Source organism: Syngnathus scovelli, unplaced genomic scaffold (genome assembly GCF_024217435.2).
Source record: "Syngnathus scovelli strain Florida unplaced genomic scaffold, RoL_Ssco_1.2 HiC_scaffold_29, whole genome shotgun sequence".
NCBI lineage: Eukaryota > Metazoa > Chordata > Actinopteri > Syngnathiformes > Syngnathidae > Syngnathus > Syngnathus scovelli.
Genome location: NW_026061381.1, coordinates 1,111,305 through 1,128,697, shown reverse-complemented (window position 1 = coordinate 1,128,697; position 17,393 = coordinate 1,111,305). Strand labels below are relative to the sequence as shown.

General features: G+C 47.5%; 1 protein-coding gene across 1 annotated transcript; it reads left to right on the top strand.

Moving 5' to 3' along the window:
* Window positions 1-15,251: 15,251 nt before the first annotated feature.
* On the top strand, window positions 15,252-15,784 carry LOC137839967 (janus kinase and microtubule-interacting protein 3-like). The gene is made up of 2 exons (XM_068649771.1): window positions 15,252-15,438; window positions 15,585-15,784. Exons 1-2 carry the CDS (start codon window positions 15,262-15,264, stop codon window positions 15,759-15,761), a joined length of 354 nt encoding a protein of 117 aa, XP_068505872.1. The 5' UTR covers window positions 15,252-15,261; the 3' UTR covers window positions 15,762-15,784.
* The last annotated feature ends 1,609 nt before the right edge of the window (window positions 15,785-17,393 follow it).

Below are 17,393 nucleotides of genomic sequence, written 5' to 3'. Positions count from 1 at the left end.
ACCACATGACGGTGCCCAATTTCGACTTCATAGGACATATTAAACACTTAGCTTGTTATTATGTTCAAGGTAATCAGATTTGTTTATTATTCTAATGGCCTCTTCAAAACTATTCTGGATTACTACTTTGGATCTATTCTACATTACTTGGCAACAACATACTCTGTAACAGATTAGGCAGTATAATCATATATGTTAACTTGAGAGTGCCCACACTCAATCTACTTATCGTGATGTGTTAAATCAATTACTGTTAGACATTATTTGTCTGATAATCTACCAAATCTTTGAATTGAAGAATTTGTGATTTAATTAATAGCTTGTTGTTATGTTCAGGGTAATCAGACTTGTATATAATTCTAATGGCCTTCTTTTGAAAACTATTCTGAATTACAACTTTGGATCTTATATTACTTTGCAACAATCTACTCGGTGACAGATTAGGCAGTATAATCACATATGTTAACTTCAGTGCCCACACTGTATTTATTAATGGTTATTTGTTAAATCAAGTACTGTTAGACATGAAATAGGAAGTGTTTAACATAAATGTTATGGCTACTCACCATTGTAGCTCGCTCCTGGTCAATGATACGAACCTCTTCTTGCAGTGGAAAACTTGCAGCCAACAAACACCGTGGAACCTAAAGGAATGAAATTAAACATTAACATTTCGCCTCGACCAATTTTCACACGTACAACGCAACGCGGCTACACTTCTGCTATTACAAACGTAAATCTCCTTAAACACAATGAGTGTTATGTCAAACGCACCTCTTGCAATCAGGTGCCCCCGGCTTCCCAGTAACGGGTTCGTTTTAGCCGGGTTCGGAGATTCGTCCGTAATCTAACCACCCGAGTTAAATTAACTCCTCCGGAATCAATCTAATTTCTGTACGACGCCAATCCCTCTCAAGTCACCCGAAGCGCGTGCCGAGTAACTCAATTCGAGGCAGGACTTCGAAGTGACCGCATCGTATTGATGGCTCCCCGCTAATGTTTGAAGTTCTTATTCGTTACGGATATTTTTTAGATGTCTTTGTTAAGACCTCAGGGATTCGTTTGTATAGCGCACCCAAGCACTAGTTTTGCCGAAGTAAATGTTGATATGGGTCCGTTCCACTTGGTCGCTCATGCAGCGAGCCGACCAACTTTTTTTTATTCGAAAGAGAATCGAATTAATAAAAGTGTGACAATAATAGTATTTAAGAAGAAAATTAATGCCCCTTATATTATTAATTCTAACTTCGTATACGTAGATCTAGCACTTGACCGTCGGAGTTCTTCACCCCACTTAATTGCTTCGAAGAGAATAGCGACTTTCTTACCGAATAAAAATGTCGTGCTGTCTTTAGATTTGCCCAATAATTAATTTGGAAGGCAAGTCTATTTTTTGATCGTGTCCTATTTAACTTTTGACGCGGCCCGACAAAAGGGGAACTGGGCCGCGCCCCACGGACAATCGAAATATTTTTATCCTCCACCAACTTCACTGATTTATTTTAATCATCGTCTTTATGTTATTTAAAGGAAGTAAATTCTCAACCGAATTCACTTTCAACGAACTCAACTCTTCCGTTAAATATTTACGAAAGTTATTTAATTCTCTAACTTGCTCAGAGTTACTTTTTACGCGGCCCGTCAAAAAAGGGGAACTGAGCCGCGCCCGACGGACAATCGAAATATTTTTATTCTCCTCCAACTCCACTGATTTATTTCAACCGTCGTCGTTAATTTATTTAGAAGAAGTAAATTTCCAACAATTCACTTCTAACGAAATCCACTCCTCCTTTAAATATTTACGAAAGTTATTTAATTCTCTAACTTGCTCAGAGTTACTTTTTACGCGGCCCGTCAAAAAGGGGAACTGAGCCGCGCCCGACGGACAATCGAAATATTTTTATTCTCCTCCAACTCCACTGATTTATTTCAACCGTCGTCGTTAATTTATTTAGAAGAAGTAAATTTCCAACAATTCACTTCTAACGAAATCCACTCCTCCTTTAAATATTTACGAAAGTTATTTAATTCTCCAACTGGCTCAGAGTTACTTTTTACGCGGCCCGTCGAAAAGGGGAAGCGGGCCTGAGCCTTTCAAATAGTTAAACAACTTTTCGTTCTACACAAAATAATAATCCGATTTAAACACTTCCGTTGATTTATTTTATTTAAATCGGCCCCAAACCATCGGTTGCATATTCAGTACAAATCCGCGTACAACGAAGTAAGTAATATACAAAACACATTTATTGAAGAAACATGGAATAGAATTACAAATCTCAATTACCCCAGAAACTGAACAATTTCACTCACTGATACCCGTGTTAATAAAATCATTCAATCCCAGAACAATTCGATTGCAAAACACAGTTCATAAAAAAAGGGAAGCGGTGATTACCAGCTGCGTGCTATTTTTGGTGAAAGCAAAGTCGAGTGATCAGTTCGATCTTGCTTCTAAATCCAAATTAAAGAAACAGGCTGGCCACGAGGAATCCGGCGGCCCGATGACTATTCCCCCCTCTCGCTAAAATACATAAAAAATATAAATCCCTCTCACCTATTTCTCCTATAAAGTTGTCCAGTCCAATTTTTGGGAGTAAATCCAAGTTAATTTCAGTCCAGCGATCCTGCGTCTCACACAAAGATCTTCGGGACTTTGGAAAAAATCTTGAAACTCCTCCGGGCCTCTTCACGTATAAGCGCTCTTTTGGGGAAAAAAGCCCTGAAGCTACTCCAGCAGGACCTTTTATAGACCTCTCCGTCTCCCCCCCTCCCCTTTCTCTTCTCCTGTACTTTCCCTATAGGGTAAGACTGCCCAGTTCTCCCACGCGTATAGAAGGGACTGGCCAGCACTCCCACGCCTATGGAGGGACTGGCCAGCATTCCCACGCTTTGTTTTCTGTGGCCTTTAGCAGCTGTTTCCGCCCTGACCACGCAGTACTTTCCACCAAATGCACAGCTAGTGGTAAAACCTTTCACTTCCCCTTTTCACCTTTGACCTACTTTCTGTTACATGAATTGATCGAATTGACAAATAATATTGCTTTAAAGCGGTTACAGAGTACATTTTTAGCCAAGCAAAAAAATCAAAAAATTAAAATCACATAATAAACATTTCATTTGTGCTTCTCCAAACAATTTATGTCACGCCACTATTTTCAGTGACGGGTCCCTTGATCGAATTGACAAATAATATTGCTTAAAGCGGTTACAGAGTACATTTTTAGCCAAGCAAAAAAATCAAAAAATTAAAATCACATAATAACATTTCATTTGTGCTTCTCCAAACAATTTATGTCACGCCACTATTCTCAGTGACGGGTCCCTTGATCGAATTGACAAATAATATTGCTTAAAGCGGTTACAGAATACATTTTTAGCCAAGCAAAGAAATCAAAAAATAAAAAACACATAATAAAAATTTCATTTGTGCCTCCATGCGTGACTTACACTCTGACACCGTGTTCCTCTTTTCTATTTTAACTGGTCTAGCTTATTCTGGCCTCTCTTTTGGTCTCATGTTTTGGTCTGGCGCCATCTTTTGGACAAATTTGGAAATATCAGCTCTGTCAATTTATCCCTGTGAACAATCCATATTCTACCATTTGGACCATCTCTACCCCCATGTTACATGACACCACCTCCTTGGATTGAAAAACAGGTATAAATTTTCTCTGCTCACTCCCTCCCCCGCTACGAGTTAAGCAGTCATGTCGTCGTCTCCGTCTGAGATACTCACAACCTCAGCGGTTGTTGAAGTAGGGCAGGCCGCCGCCATATCACCTTGTCTGGCGATCTCTGCGAGGGCGTTGATCAGGCGCGACAACCGACCAGCAGCGTTGTCGTCGTCAGCGTGGTCCTCCACCGCGAGGGCTCTCAGCACCGGTGGCGTTGAATCCCCTGTGGCCACACTCTCGACATCTGCTTCCTCATCCTCAGCCCCGAGGTCGCTCTCGCGTTCTCTGTCTTGAGCCCCATCGTCGTCCTCAGACCCAGAAGGAGCTGCATCCACATCCAGCGGGCTTATCAGCCGTACGGGGCTGGTGGGCGAGTCGAGGGGAGGACCATCACCGTAGCCAGGCCCTCCATACATACGGCTGTCGTCTGAATCCCGACGCCTCATGGAACCCTCGCCTGGCTCTCTGTACCGTCCTCCTCCCCGACGCGCAGGCCGGACAAGCCCCACCGGGGCCTCGCTGGGTATCACCATAGGTCGGTGTGCTCCATATTCCGCGTTCGGGTGGGTGTAAAAGTCAGCCGGGAGAAAGCGATGAGGAGCGCTCACCGCCAGACAGCGCCCACATTGCCAATGCGAAGTGACGCATCGAGTGCCGTTCCGTTGACGCCAGGTCAGGTGAATCAAAGGCCAGATGGTGCCGTGGGTTCTTCCTGCTCCTTGCGTGAGAACCGTACATGCTGTTAGGGGCCCTCGAGTTGTCTCGAGCAGAGTCGCGGTGATCATCAACTCCGCACATCCTTCCCATCCGAGATGGTCCAAGCTGGACTGCTCTCCCTCTTTTACATACAGACCGTCAGGGACCAGCCAAGTCAAACTAAAGCCGGCCTGATAACAACAGCTTCCCACATAAGATCTCCCGATCACCCAGGCCAATTTCATATGGCTCATTCCGCACAGGATGCATTTAGGTGCATCCCCAAACCAGTGTACAGTCTGTAAAACATGGAAGCACAAATTTTAACATTCTTCATCAAACAATCACCCCTCTGCCAGCCCCTTGGTATACAATAGGGGGGCTTCTCTGCGGCCGTCCTCCCGCCTCTCGGGGCGGGAGGGGAAAGAAAACAGAGTATGTAAAAAACCAGGTTATCATTGCCAATTGGTCCACCACTTCGACCCAAAGTAACACAGACAATGACCCCCATATCACGCACCAGAGTACGAGTTTGGCCGTACGCCATCTCCACGCGACAGAGGTGCGTGCATGCTGGTCAAGTCCGGCTACCATCTTTATAACATACATGGCCATTCCTATCACCAATATCGCTTCCAATATGACAACCCCAAAAACGACATAATAAACAAAAATTGACACCACTTCCAAAACACTCCACAAAATAAGCAATACAATTTCGGCGATACCTCTGGGTGTATCAGGGTCAACATACATTCGGCCATGCATGTAGACTACAAAAAGACCCAAACCCATCGTGTGTCTTGTGTATAAAAATCTCAAAATCAAAACCTTGAATATTGATATGACCAAAATTACGGGGCGAGTGAGTTGTTGCAAATCCCAAGACCCAGAACAGCAGTAGGCTGTCCAGATACTGAATAAAACCCAATATTGAACTTCGTTACTCACTCTCATCGCTCCTGGCCTCCCCCTTGGATCTAAAAACCCACTTGAGCTGTTTGTTGCCATTATTAGTTTTAGTTCCTTTTTTTTTTTTCTCTCTCTCTTGTAGTCCCTGTCTCTGAGCTGTCAGGCTCGAATGCCCGACGGCTGGCCGACTTCTCCTTTTAATACGACGTTCCGACCACCCCTCTTGCGGGCCGTCATTTGCCTAACTAGAGACACCCCTCTTTCGCGTGGGTCGAATAAAATCTTCTTAATGCTTCCTTTTATGGCAATGCACAGAGTCGTTGCTATCCCTATCAATGCAAACCCTACTAGCACCCACGCCCAGATTGGCCCCAGTACCACTTCCAACGCACCAGTGATCACGTCCCCAAAGGCCTCAACCGCGGCACTTGTTGCTGACTGCAGCGCCGCCCCTATCTTCTCATACCAAGTGCAATCATGAATATTGTCTCCATGACCACATTTTATCCACTGCTCTGACGGGGAGAAACATGTTCCATTATTGAAAATTCTATTGGGGCCAACCCAATCAAAACCTATAAACTGCCGCCCCTCACACAGACTCTTTCGGAACGCACGCCCCTCAGCAATCTGCATCAGCGCAGGCAGCCGATAGGGGATAGACACTGGCTTGCCTAAATTTAGCAATCCTTCATTTTGTACCCAGGTACTACAAGGCACCCGGTCTCTAGCGGGCTGCCGCCTCCACCTGTTTTGTGGCGAGACGTACTCCCACAAAGCCCCTTCTACACTTCTGTATCTCTCATCTTGATATTTATCTAAACAATATTCTTTCCAATTAGGCAGTGTAACACATTGTTCACGAGCTAAGGCAATCAAACATTTTGTTTTCTCAGTGTTACAAGTCATCGCCCAGGGCCGAGGATTCACATAGATATATGGGGAATATATTCCCGTGGGCTTGATATCAGTCTCTTTTGAATATACTGTTGACATAAATTGGTATTGAACCCAGTAATTTGTTGTTACGTTTAAACAGGGTATAACCCATTGCTTCATCTCATACCCGTTAAATCCCCACCATGTCTTGGCGGGGTCCCGAACGTTTATCTCAGACCATGCCTGTAAAATTCCTTTCACTGTTTTGTTTACTAAGAGACTGGCACAGTTGTGAACCCACCTGGTGCCCAAGACGGATCGCTTGATCTCATCCAGGTCACATCTTGGTGACTTCCCAACTGTCCAATCCCTCCCATGCAATCCAGCATAAATTTTGCCCACTACACATTGGTCAATTTTATCAAATTCTCCCGGAGTTACCGTCAACAAATCGGCAGGAGTGGGTAACCGTTGAACCCATAAGTGCCTTGCCGATGGGTACAACCGGTGTCTGCCCTGGTCACTGCTGGGCACAGCGATCTGTCTCTGTACCTGCCATAACCATGGAAATGAACTATTTAGCCAAAATTCAAAATCCACTGGTTCCTTATTTGGGTTGAACTTCCTCCCTCCCCTTGTTGACACTGCGACAGGGGACTTCATCTTTTGGAATTTATAGGCCCACATTATCACATGATAATTATTCTCACAAAATTGTCCCACATTAAAGTAACACGCATTTAGCCTACTAAAAACTCTCTGACAGTCCCAAAATACTGGCTTCTGGCTGTCGGACAGGCTTCTCGGCACCCGGTTAAGGCGACGCTTACTTGAATAATCCTGAGTTTTTTCACAAACCAAATCTAAACAACTCCAGCACGGCTCCCATCCGGGATAAGTGCCACGGCACGTGGAGTTTTTCATTGGGGCCGGGAATGAAAATTCATCCGGCCTTTTCCCACTCTTTTCCCAATACCCTCCTTTTGATTCGGGCAACGGGACACACGAGGCATTGCTATACCATTCCGCATGCTCCTCGCCCACTTTTAAAATCCAATTTCTTTTAACAATTTTCTCTTCACGTTTGTTCTTGCAAATCAAGCTTATCGTTAGATTAGCAAAGTTTTCTGGCGCTTTGAAGTACCTCATATCACAAGCACTGATGTTACTTATTTTTTGCCCTGTCCAATTCACGAGACCCAAATGATCGGGAAAGTGAGTTACTTCACTCACTATTTCCCTTTTTGTCTTATATCGTCTTTTCTCCTCGTCTCCTGCGCGCGGAATTGCTCCTGGTTCCAGTGGCAAGGCTATCATCTTCTCTCGTCGTCGCAGCACCGATGTCCAATATTGTCTGGTAGCGATGTCTGGTGCTATGGATGTATTCCATTTCACGGTGACGCTTCCAAAGTCCACTGCCCAACAGGTTTGATTGAAGAGCTTCGTTCCATCGTACTCGATATGGATCATCTCCATCGGATCATAGCGGGCCGCGCTCTTCCAAAGTGTGAAGCTGAGTAGGATGCCTGTCAAAATGACTGACAGTATTATAGCTGTCAGCCAATCCGTCATCAGGGTCTTCTTCCATGATATCGCTGGCTGAGGAAAAATAGATGGTCTCCATTCAATTGTGTTCCAATCCATTGGAGGGTTGTCGGGTAAATTCGGTGGTTCGTCGCAAAAAGGCGAAGTGCTGGGAATCTCATACCCGCCGTCTGCACATAAAGTTATTCTTCGCCTTTCAAAATTTGGCTCTGGATTCCTGCTCACGGGAACTGCATTCGCGTAGAGTGGCTCCAGAGCTATCCATTCCCGGTTTGCATAAATCTCTTGTTCCTCTTGCGCAAAAAACGGATTCCTCCCGTTTTTCCCATCGTTGTCTGTGGAAGCCCTGGTCCCGGGGCTCAGCCTACCCGCTGGTTCCACCGGGTTGCAGCCAGCGGGATCATCCGTGTAGCCTGGGGGGGTCATTGGTGACTCCCCACTCTCCAGGCTCATTGTTCTCTTTCTCTTGACTCCGCGCGGGAAGTTCATGGTTGGTCACTTCTCAGGGCTGAATGAAGATCTGGTTCTTCTCTCCTGGCTTTATAGGGATCTTCCAGCCCCTCCTCCTTCCCTGGCTCCTCCCTTGTGCCAAGGAAAACGTCCACCTCCTTGGCCAAGGTGGTCACTCCTTCCGCTGTCCCCGTCTGGTTTTCTTTCTATTATTGGTTATGTACAGTCCATTAATGATACATCGTTATCATACTTTTATATACACATGTATACATACACAATTACATGCCTATTCATTTACATATACACGTATGTACACATTCTTCTCTTTTTTTTTTTTTTTTTTTTTCAGTTGTCTCCCCCCTGGGAATCTGGCCGCCTCCACAGCTTAACCAACCCCTCCACTGCGGCTCGACCCCTTTTTTTCTTTTGAGGGTCTGTCTCTTTAGACCGCAGTGTATAGTAGGAGGCCGCTTGAGCCAACGTTCCTAGCGGCCTATCAGAGGTGGACGGCCCTGGTTCCCCCGGCCTGGTGTCTACCGCATCTTCTGCCATGTTGCTCTCTTGGCCACCGGCTTGTTTTCTGGTTTCGGAGGCTTTGCGCTTCATTTCTGCCAGCACTGGACATGTCTTAAGGGTGCGGTGACGCTCCGGACCCCATCTGGTGTTTCCTTTTCCATCACATCCCGGCGTGGGACACACCTCGAGGCTCCCCACATATATCGGACAAGCTCTAAATGAGCGGTGGTAAGTTGCCCCTGGTCGTGTGCTACCGCTTCCGTCGCAGCCAGGAGTAGAGCAATTTGCCGGATACAACTTCGTCCAATCAAAAGGGGTCAAGTCCGGTAGAATCTTCCCGGGTCGGTCACTTACGCCACCACCTTCCGCCTTTGGAAACAGGTTTTCCTTCTGGACTCCTGTCTCTGGCGGGAGAGAAGTTGTTGGATTTTCCACTTGGACTCCTACTTCTAGCGGGAGAGAAGTGGTTGGATTTTCCACTTGGACTCCTACTTCTGGCGGGAGAGAAGTGGTTGGATTTTCTTCCGTCACCAACGATTGGAACATGCTTCCTCCAGCTGGACATCCCTGTGTCCACTCCTGGCTGGGACCTTTATCCCATTCTCTTGCTTCCGACCGGTCAAGGTCATCTGTCTCCTTGGCCTTTCTTTGAGATTCTATCGCCGCTACTGTGCCGTGCTCCTTTCTTGTTTGTATTTGTTCACTAAGAACATTCCGTATCTGGGACCCGGCGTTTCTTATGGCTACAACTTGGCTAAGCCTTTTGGCCTCCAATTTGATTCCCAGTGAATATATTCCTTCGTAAGGAATGATGGCCATTTTCACTGTAATCCTTACCAGTGCTGCTTCACCCTCATTCACTATAAGGACTGATCCAACTTTATTCCCAGGGGCAAAACAGTATATTCCTTTTTTTGTCACATACTGGAAGTCCTTGTTACACATGTCCAAAATACTTCGATAGCAGTACATGTTGCTCACAGTCGGGCTTGTTTCCGCAGGGGCTGCCTCCACTTTGACCAATGGTGCGTCCTTGCACGCCAACAACTGGGCTACAGCCCGAGCCCAAGTCATGGGCCTCCAAGGTCCCTCAAGCAGGTCCCCAAGGACTGCGGTTCCTCCTGCGGAAAGAACCGACTCACGAGCAAACAAGGCCATTTCGTCGGCCTCTTCTGTATAACTGTCGGGGGCAGGCCGGCCGACTGGCCTTGGCCAAGGCCAACAATGGCCCAAGGCCAGATAAAGGTTCTTCATGGCCTGATTATTATCATATGCCGGCCAAGATGCTCCTCCCAACACTGGATAGAGGGTCGCCAGGGGGGTCATTGCCCTGGTGATTTGCCATCCCTCTGCTTCTCCGACTTTCAATAATTTTCCTCTTGCCATGTGTTCTAAACACATGGGGCAATATTCCAGCTCATCGCCGTCCCAAATACACGTGCACGAGCTAATTTGTCGAGCCCGTACATCCGTAGTTGGTCCGATCTCCCACTGTGAAAAGAACACCATTCGTGTCAAAATGGTAATTCGACACTGGTGGCATACCATGGCATCTAACACTTTGACTGGAAGCTTGTCCTCATTCCTCTGGGCAAATTCCAGTTCTCTTACATCGGTGGTCAGTACCGGTGGCATCATGAAGCCTACTCCCGACCACATAGTAGGCAACAGGTTGGGTGTCAAACAAATGACACACGCTTCGTCGACCCATGTCCAGTGAAAATGTTCTGGTCCACCGGGTGTGCTACCCCGCTTGGCCAATCTCACCAGATTTAGGGCCCTTCCGGTTTGGATCCCATTTGGCGTTCTTCTTACGATGACCGCACCTTTGTGTGCGGCCATGCGCACGAAGGCCGGGATTATTCTGTAGTCCGTTGCCATATGTTATTTAAATTACTTCTTGGCTTGAATCGGGTCAGCCGATAACGGCTTCAGCTGTTCAACTCCTTGGATACCTTTCTTCTTTAGTCGTACTGTGTTCCTGTCCAAGACTTCACTAACGATGTCCGAGCAGTCGTACTTGGCCTTCACTGCTGTGTTGCTGTTCAGGTCCCTTGACTTGATCCACACCTTCTGTCCAACGCTGAACCGACACTTCTCTTTATCCTGGGACGGGCTGTCTTGGGTTCTGCCCACTTCCTGGGACACAAAGAGTCGTTGATTGAGTTCTTCGGACGGGGAGGGCCGGCTGCTCCTACTCCTCCCGTTCAGGTCTGCAACCAAATCAAGTAGTTTAGTACTCCACTCTTTCCCGTTTGCATTTTTTCCCAACCAGGTTTTGACTAGGCCAATACTTCTTTCGGCCACTCCGTTTGCCTGTGGTGTGTAGGGAGGCGAATAGACTCTGACTATTCCCCACCTACGACACCATTCGTCTACCTGGGCGTTTTTGAAATGAGTTCCATTGTCTGTTCTCAACTCTTTTGGGATTCCTAGCCACATGCACCCATCTTCTAGTGTCTTGATCACACTGTTTGCATTGGCTTTTCTCACTGCTTTCAGCCCGACGTGTCCTGACATCGAGTCTACCAGCACAACCAGGTATTTTTCACCCTTTGCGCCACTTATTCCCATGGGGCCAGCTACGTCCATACAAACCGAGCCCCACGGCACAGTACTCCTGATCGTCAATCCGTCCGTGCGTCGTCCTCTTCGCCCTGCGTTGTATTTGTTGCACGGATTACAATCCCGCAGAACCGCACGAATCATTCGGTCAGGGACCCAGAGTTCCAGCTTCTCTAACTCTTTCCGCGTAGGCAGTGGACCCGCGTGGCCTAGTGCTTCATGCACTGCCGACACGACTTGCCTCACGCTCTTGTCTGGGACCACTTTTCCGCGAGGGGTCTTGTCCCATTTTTCTGCTCCTACAACTATTATTCTTCTTTCCTGGACATATCGATCAACTTCGTTATTCCCTCTCCAATGAGCTCCTTCTTTTACATGAGATTTCTGGTGAACCACATCCAGACTCAAATTTAGCCGTAACTCGGCTATTTTTTTCCACACTTCATAGTGGGCCACTAGTTTTCCTTTCGCGCCCTCAAAGCCATTCTCTTCCCAAATGGCTAGATCGAATTTGAGAGCTTGCGCGCAATAATGACTGTCAGTTATAAGTCTTACGCGTCCAGCGTGATTTTTTTCTGCTTCTAACAGTCCTTCCAGCACTGCCGTGGCCTCTCCTGCTTGCGCGCTGCCGGGTGTCTTTCCTTTGCGGCGGCAACGCTCCACTCCATTCTGCTTCAGAATAAACCCCCAGTGGGCATTCTGCTCTCCTTCCTTTTTTGACCCATCGGTGTAAAGAGTCCATTCATAGGGCTTCTCTTCATCCATACTCTTTTTGGGTATCGGCTTCTTTGTGGAGGTTGTATTTGGTCCAATTTCCAAGTCGGGGTCTAGTAGGATGTCTTCCCATCTGCCCCATCGGATGTTGGTCGCTTTAGTGCTCTCGATTGTAGTCTTTCTTAGAAAACGATGCACGTTACTTCCGGTCTGGACTTTGATACCTTGTCCCTGGGCCAGGTCTTTTAAATTACTCCAGTACCTCGCCAACACTGCAAGTTCTTTCTCCTCCTGGGGGAATTTTTTCTCGACGCTGGACAGGGTGTAGGTCCACAAGGCCACCAAACCGGCACCTTCGTTGCTGACCGACACCATTGCATCATTTTCTTCGCACTGCACCTTTGCGACCAGTCTTACTGTCAAACTTCGTGGCTCAAGCCGCACGGCTTCTCGGACGGCCTGTTTCAAATTATTCAAGTTCTCATTGTCTTTGTCTGACCACTGCCACTTTGTTGGTTTTTGGCCCTCCGGTGTTTTCTTCAAGCGGCCGTACAGCGGCCTTGCATGTTTCTGATAGTGAGGAATATGATCCCGCGCATAATTGCACAGTCCAAGTATTCGCTGCAACTCTGTTTCTGATCTCGGGGGCGAAATCTGTTCAATTTTCTGTCGAAATCCTTCTGAGATTCCTAGGTTCTCAGTCACTTGGAATCCCAAGTAATCCACTTGGAATCGAGCTAGTTGGCATTTCTTGAGATTCAGCTTGAGGCCGGCAGCGGAGACTCGTTCCACCACTTTCTGCAGCAAGTCCAAATGTTCTTCCTCTTCGTCATTTGAAACAAACACATCATCGATGTACACCGTAACATCCAAACCACTCAAAACTTGTAAAACCGCTGATTGAAACACATTTGGGGAGTTTTTGTATCCTTGTGGCAATCTTTGCCACACGTATGATTTCCCTTTATGCGTGAATGCTGTTTTTCCTTGTGATGTTTTGGCCAGTCGTAGTGAAAAGAACCCGTTTGCTAAATCAATGCATGATTTGTATTTCTTCACTCTTAGCGTCTTTAGGGATGCCTGGGGATTTATGAGGCTCGCTCGATTAGCCACCGTCCGGCGGTTAAGAGCTTTAAAGTTGATAACTGGCCTCCATCCTCCCCCGGACGCCTCTGGTTTTTTCACTGCCTGAATCGGGCTGTTGGTCACTGGATTTGATTCTTCCCGAATGATGCCAAGCTGTAGAAGTTCCTTCACGATTGTTTCCATTTCAGCCACTGCTTCGGGATTCAAGGGATATTGTCTCACCGGTGGATGCACTCCTCCTTCAATTGTGTGGATGTATTTTGATCCAAGGTCACCACAGTCGTTCTTGAAATACGCCACAGCTGCCCTTTCCAATATGGCGGTCAGTTTCTGCTTCCCATCTGGAGACAGGTCGCTGTTTTGGACCAATTGGATCCGGACGGAGTCCACATCCACAGGTTTGTACCACTCATTCAGTGGCATGGTTTTAGTTGGACCCACTCGGACTGTTTTTGCTTTAATATTTTCCAACCTTGCTTTTACTGGCTGACGCTGATGTGCCGGTTTTTTCAGATCTTCGGCGTCTCTTAATGTCAGTAAATTGTGGGGCCCTTTCACCCAAACGATTATTTTCCAGACTCCAATTGGCATGCTGGTCACTGATCCATCTGCCATCATAACAGTTAGGTGTCCTATCACTTTCAAGGCTTTGCGGGTCATCGACACCTCAGCTCCGGTATCTACTAAATATGGAGCTCCATCAATATCAGTGTAGAGATTGTCTCCCTCTCTGTACACGCCTGACAGGGTGACCCGCGCCTCTTTTTCACTTATTTTCTGGGCCCAGCAGGGGCCGCAGCCTTGCGAGCCTCTGCCAGGGCCTTTCTTTCTTCTGGTGACATTTTGTCATACACATCTTTTGCCACATAACCAGTTGAATTCACTTTACCATAAGGGGGTTTGGGATTCTCTCGGGTGTTTTGTCTCTGATTATCATTAAATTTTTGCCCCTTCCCATAAGTTGGCTGTGGTGGTGGTTTCCGACTTGCTTGTGTATCTTCTGTGCGAGTGCGAGTGCTGCCCGATGGATTCGGCTTTTGTCTCTCCATGTAGTGTTTTGTTACTCTGTCCCATTTCTTTATGGATTCTTCGATTCGTGCCAGAGTTGCCTCCGCACCCAGCTTCACAAAAGTGGTGTCCTTGTCCTCGGTAACTGCTCTCAGTACTCGCACGTATCTGTTTGGGCTTATCACTTGTTTCAACTTATGCCACACATTCAGCAAGGTGAGACCCTGTTTTAATGCTTCTTTAGCTCTGGTTATATGTGCATCTTCGTCATCTTCTTCATCATCCACCCACCTCTGGTAGGCTTCCTGGGCTGTCTCATCCCTTCCAATGGGCTCGGCTGTAATATATTGCAGCCACAACTTCTTTGACAACTCTCCGCCCGGACCGTCTTTGATTACTGGCCAAGTTGCCAATAAATATTCTTTGACACTTTCTTTTTGGTACTTTACGCGTACCATTCCTTTTAAAGTTTTAAAGGCCCGTGTCTCTCTTTCCAGGTCATTTCCGGGCATCCCTGTATTTTCCAGATAAGTCGCTCCCAGTTGTGTGGTGCTCGGCTGAGCTTGTTGGGTGAAGTTTCCAATTATGTTGGTTTGTGTGGACATTGCGGGATTAACAGCGTGTGTGTCCAACTCTTCACACGCTCTTAGTTCTGCTTGAACACTAGAACTGTTGAGCTCTAAACTGAACTCTGCATCACACATTCACAGAACTGTACTTTATGACACTACGGACCTCTATCTTGCACTATCTCGCACTACCAACTTTACTGAACTTGTATAAACCCTTTAAATAGAAGTTTAATACATGGTTTAGCATTCCTCTGCACACTCTTGAATACTGTTTTGCCTACTTGCACTATTGCATAATTATCACTGCTGCACTTTATACTTATTTTTAATATATATATATATATATATATATATATATATATATATATATATATATATATATATATATATATATATATATATATATATATATATAGTATATGTATATATATATATTTTCATAGGATATGTTACTTCTATTCAACTGCAATATCACTACTTTGTTGTAAGACGTATGCAACGGAATTTCGTTTTGTATGCACCATGTGCAGACAAGATGACAATAAAGTTTGTCTAAGTCTAAGTCATGTCAGGTCAGCTGTCTGGAGAGAGAGAGAAGTCAGGACCTGCGGGCGGAGCACCACCGTGCCACCGCCGCCATGACGGAACTCAAAAGCAAACTCCATGAGGAGAAGCAGAAAGAGTTAGCCATTACCAGGGAGACATTACTGCGGCAGCATGAAATGGAGCTGATGAGAGTGATCAAAATCAAAGATGGAGAGATCCAGCGACTGAATGCCTTGGTCCTCAGCCTGAGGGACGGCTCCATGGACAAGGTGATCCGCTCTATCCGTGTCTGACTATCCGCACGCCACGTCGGGCTTCGATGCGGCCGCTACCGTATTGTGTAGCTTGTCCCCAGTAAGCGTCGCGGCGCTCCGTTGCGGTCTCAACGGCCCGGTGTGGCGCAATGTCTGCTCAGGTGAGGAGGGGGGGGCGCTTTGCTGGCGGAGGTGGAGGAGACGCGGCGGTGTCGGGAGACCGAGCGGTGTCGCCTCCACCAGGAGCGCGGAAGAAGCCCTGGCAGCGGCCCAGCAGGCCTGGCAGTCCCGAGCGGCCGAGCTCCGATCGGCTCATCACCAGCATCGGGAGGAGCTGAGCCGAACCAAGAGAGACTGCGAGAGGGAGATCCGCCGACTGGTAGGACTGATCAGATGCGCGGTGCGTGGCTATGTTCCCAATTTCGTTGTATACCTGCAGTGCAATGACACCTAAGGCATTCTATTCTATTCTATTTCACAAGAAGAAAATGTCCGGTTGCTCGCTTCGCTTTTGTCACAGCAAAGGTGTTCTAGTCGATTCAAGAAAAAAATTGGCCGGTTGCTCTCTTTGTTTTTGTCACAATTCTGGCAAATGAGTTTGCCCGCCTGCCTGAGCGCTCCCCGTTTGTACATCCAGACGGATGAGATCAAGCTGAAAGACAGAGCGGTTAGTGTTTTGGATGAAGCCCTGGGGCCGGCCACGTCCACCGCCTTCAGCTGCAGACTCAGGCTGCCGAGCAGCAGATCGCTGCCCTGAGGGATTCCCAAAGGGCGGGCCTAAACTACCCTGGAAGTGGGGTCAACGCCGCTACTAGCAATCCTCTTCATTGCGTAAGCCACCTCATCACACACTTGCAGTACGCATGACTTAGTTCGTTGCTGGAGGAAGGTAGCACAAAAACAGTTTTGAACTTTGAACGAGTGCTTGTGTGTGTGTGTTGCGGGGCGTTTTCAGTCTCAGGAGGATCGGGACACGCGACGGTTTCATCTGAAAATCGCTGAGCTCAGCGCAGTCATCAGGAAACTGGAGGATCGAAACGCCCTGCTTTCTGAAGAGCGCAATGAACTGGTAATTTATTGACGGCACGCTTGAAGGTTTGCGCTACGTTTGATGCGCGCCATCCAGCGAGGCACCCATTGCGCTTGCTTATTAGTTGAGCGGCGCGGCGAGTCGGTTGCCTGGTAGATGTCTTTTATTGGGAGCCAAAGCCACGATTCCGTTCAAACCGATGCAAAAGGAATGGATACGTTCTGGCCCGCGTGTTGTGCGTCTTTCACATCCCGCACTTCATGCTTGCAGCTAAAGCGACTGGGAGAAACAGAAAGCCAGTTTCTGCCACTCCTGTACAAAAACAAACGCCTGAGCAGGAAGAATGAAGAACTCTCGCTGGTGCTGTGTCGCCTTGAAAACAAAGTGCGCTTTGTCACCCAGGAGAACGAGGAGATGGCAAGCTTGGTAAGTCGACGCGGACAACGGCGGCGTGCCAACAGAGTCCACTGCATTTGTGTTCCACAGAGAAGGCCTAGTTCGCTCAATGACCTGGACCGCGGTTGCGGCCAGCAGGACGGTGAAATGGAGTTCCTTCAAGTTGTGGAGCAGCGGCACATCATCGACGACTTGTCCAAGGTCTTCAGGCAGGCGACTCGGTGCACGTACGGCAGCGCCGCGCTCGCTCGCTGTCGCCAGGAAACCTTTTCCGTCCAAAGCTTGGCCGGCGGCCGCCATCCAAAAAATTGGCCCCTTAAATTCCGACCTTTCAAGCAGGAGCATTGTGCGCACGCGTTTGAACACGCTTTAGACTTGTTTTGCCGTTTTCAGCAGCTCAAAGCTCCCGTTTTGTCAGCGCCTTTGCCACTCGCTGTGCGCTGAAAACGACGGACTTGCCCGGCTGCTCAGCCCGTCAACCATGAGCCGCGAGCGCGACGTCATTGTCCGTAGGCAGCTAGTGGCAAAATGCACCCTGTTAGAG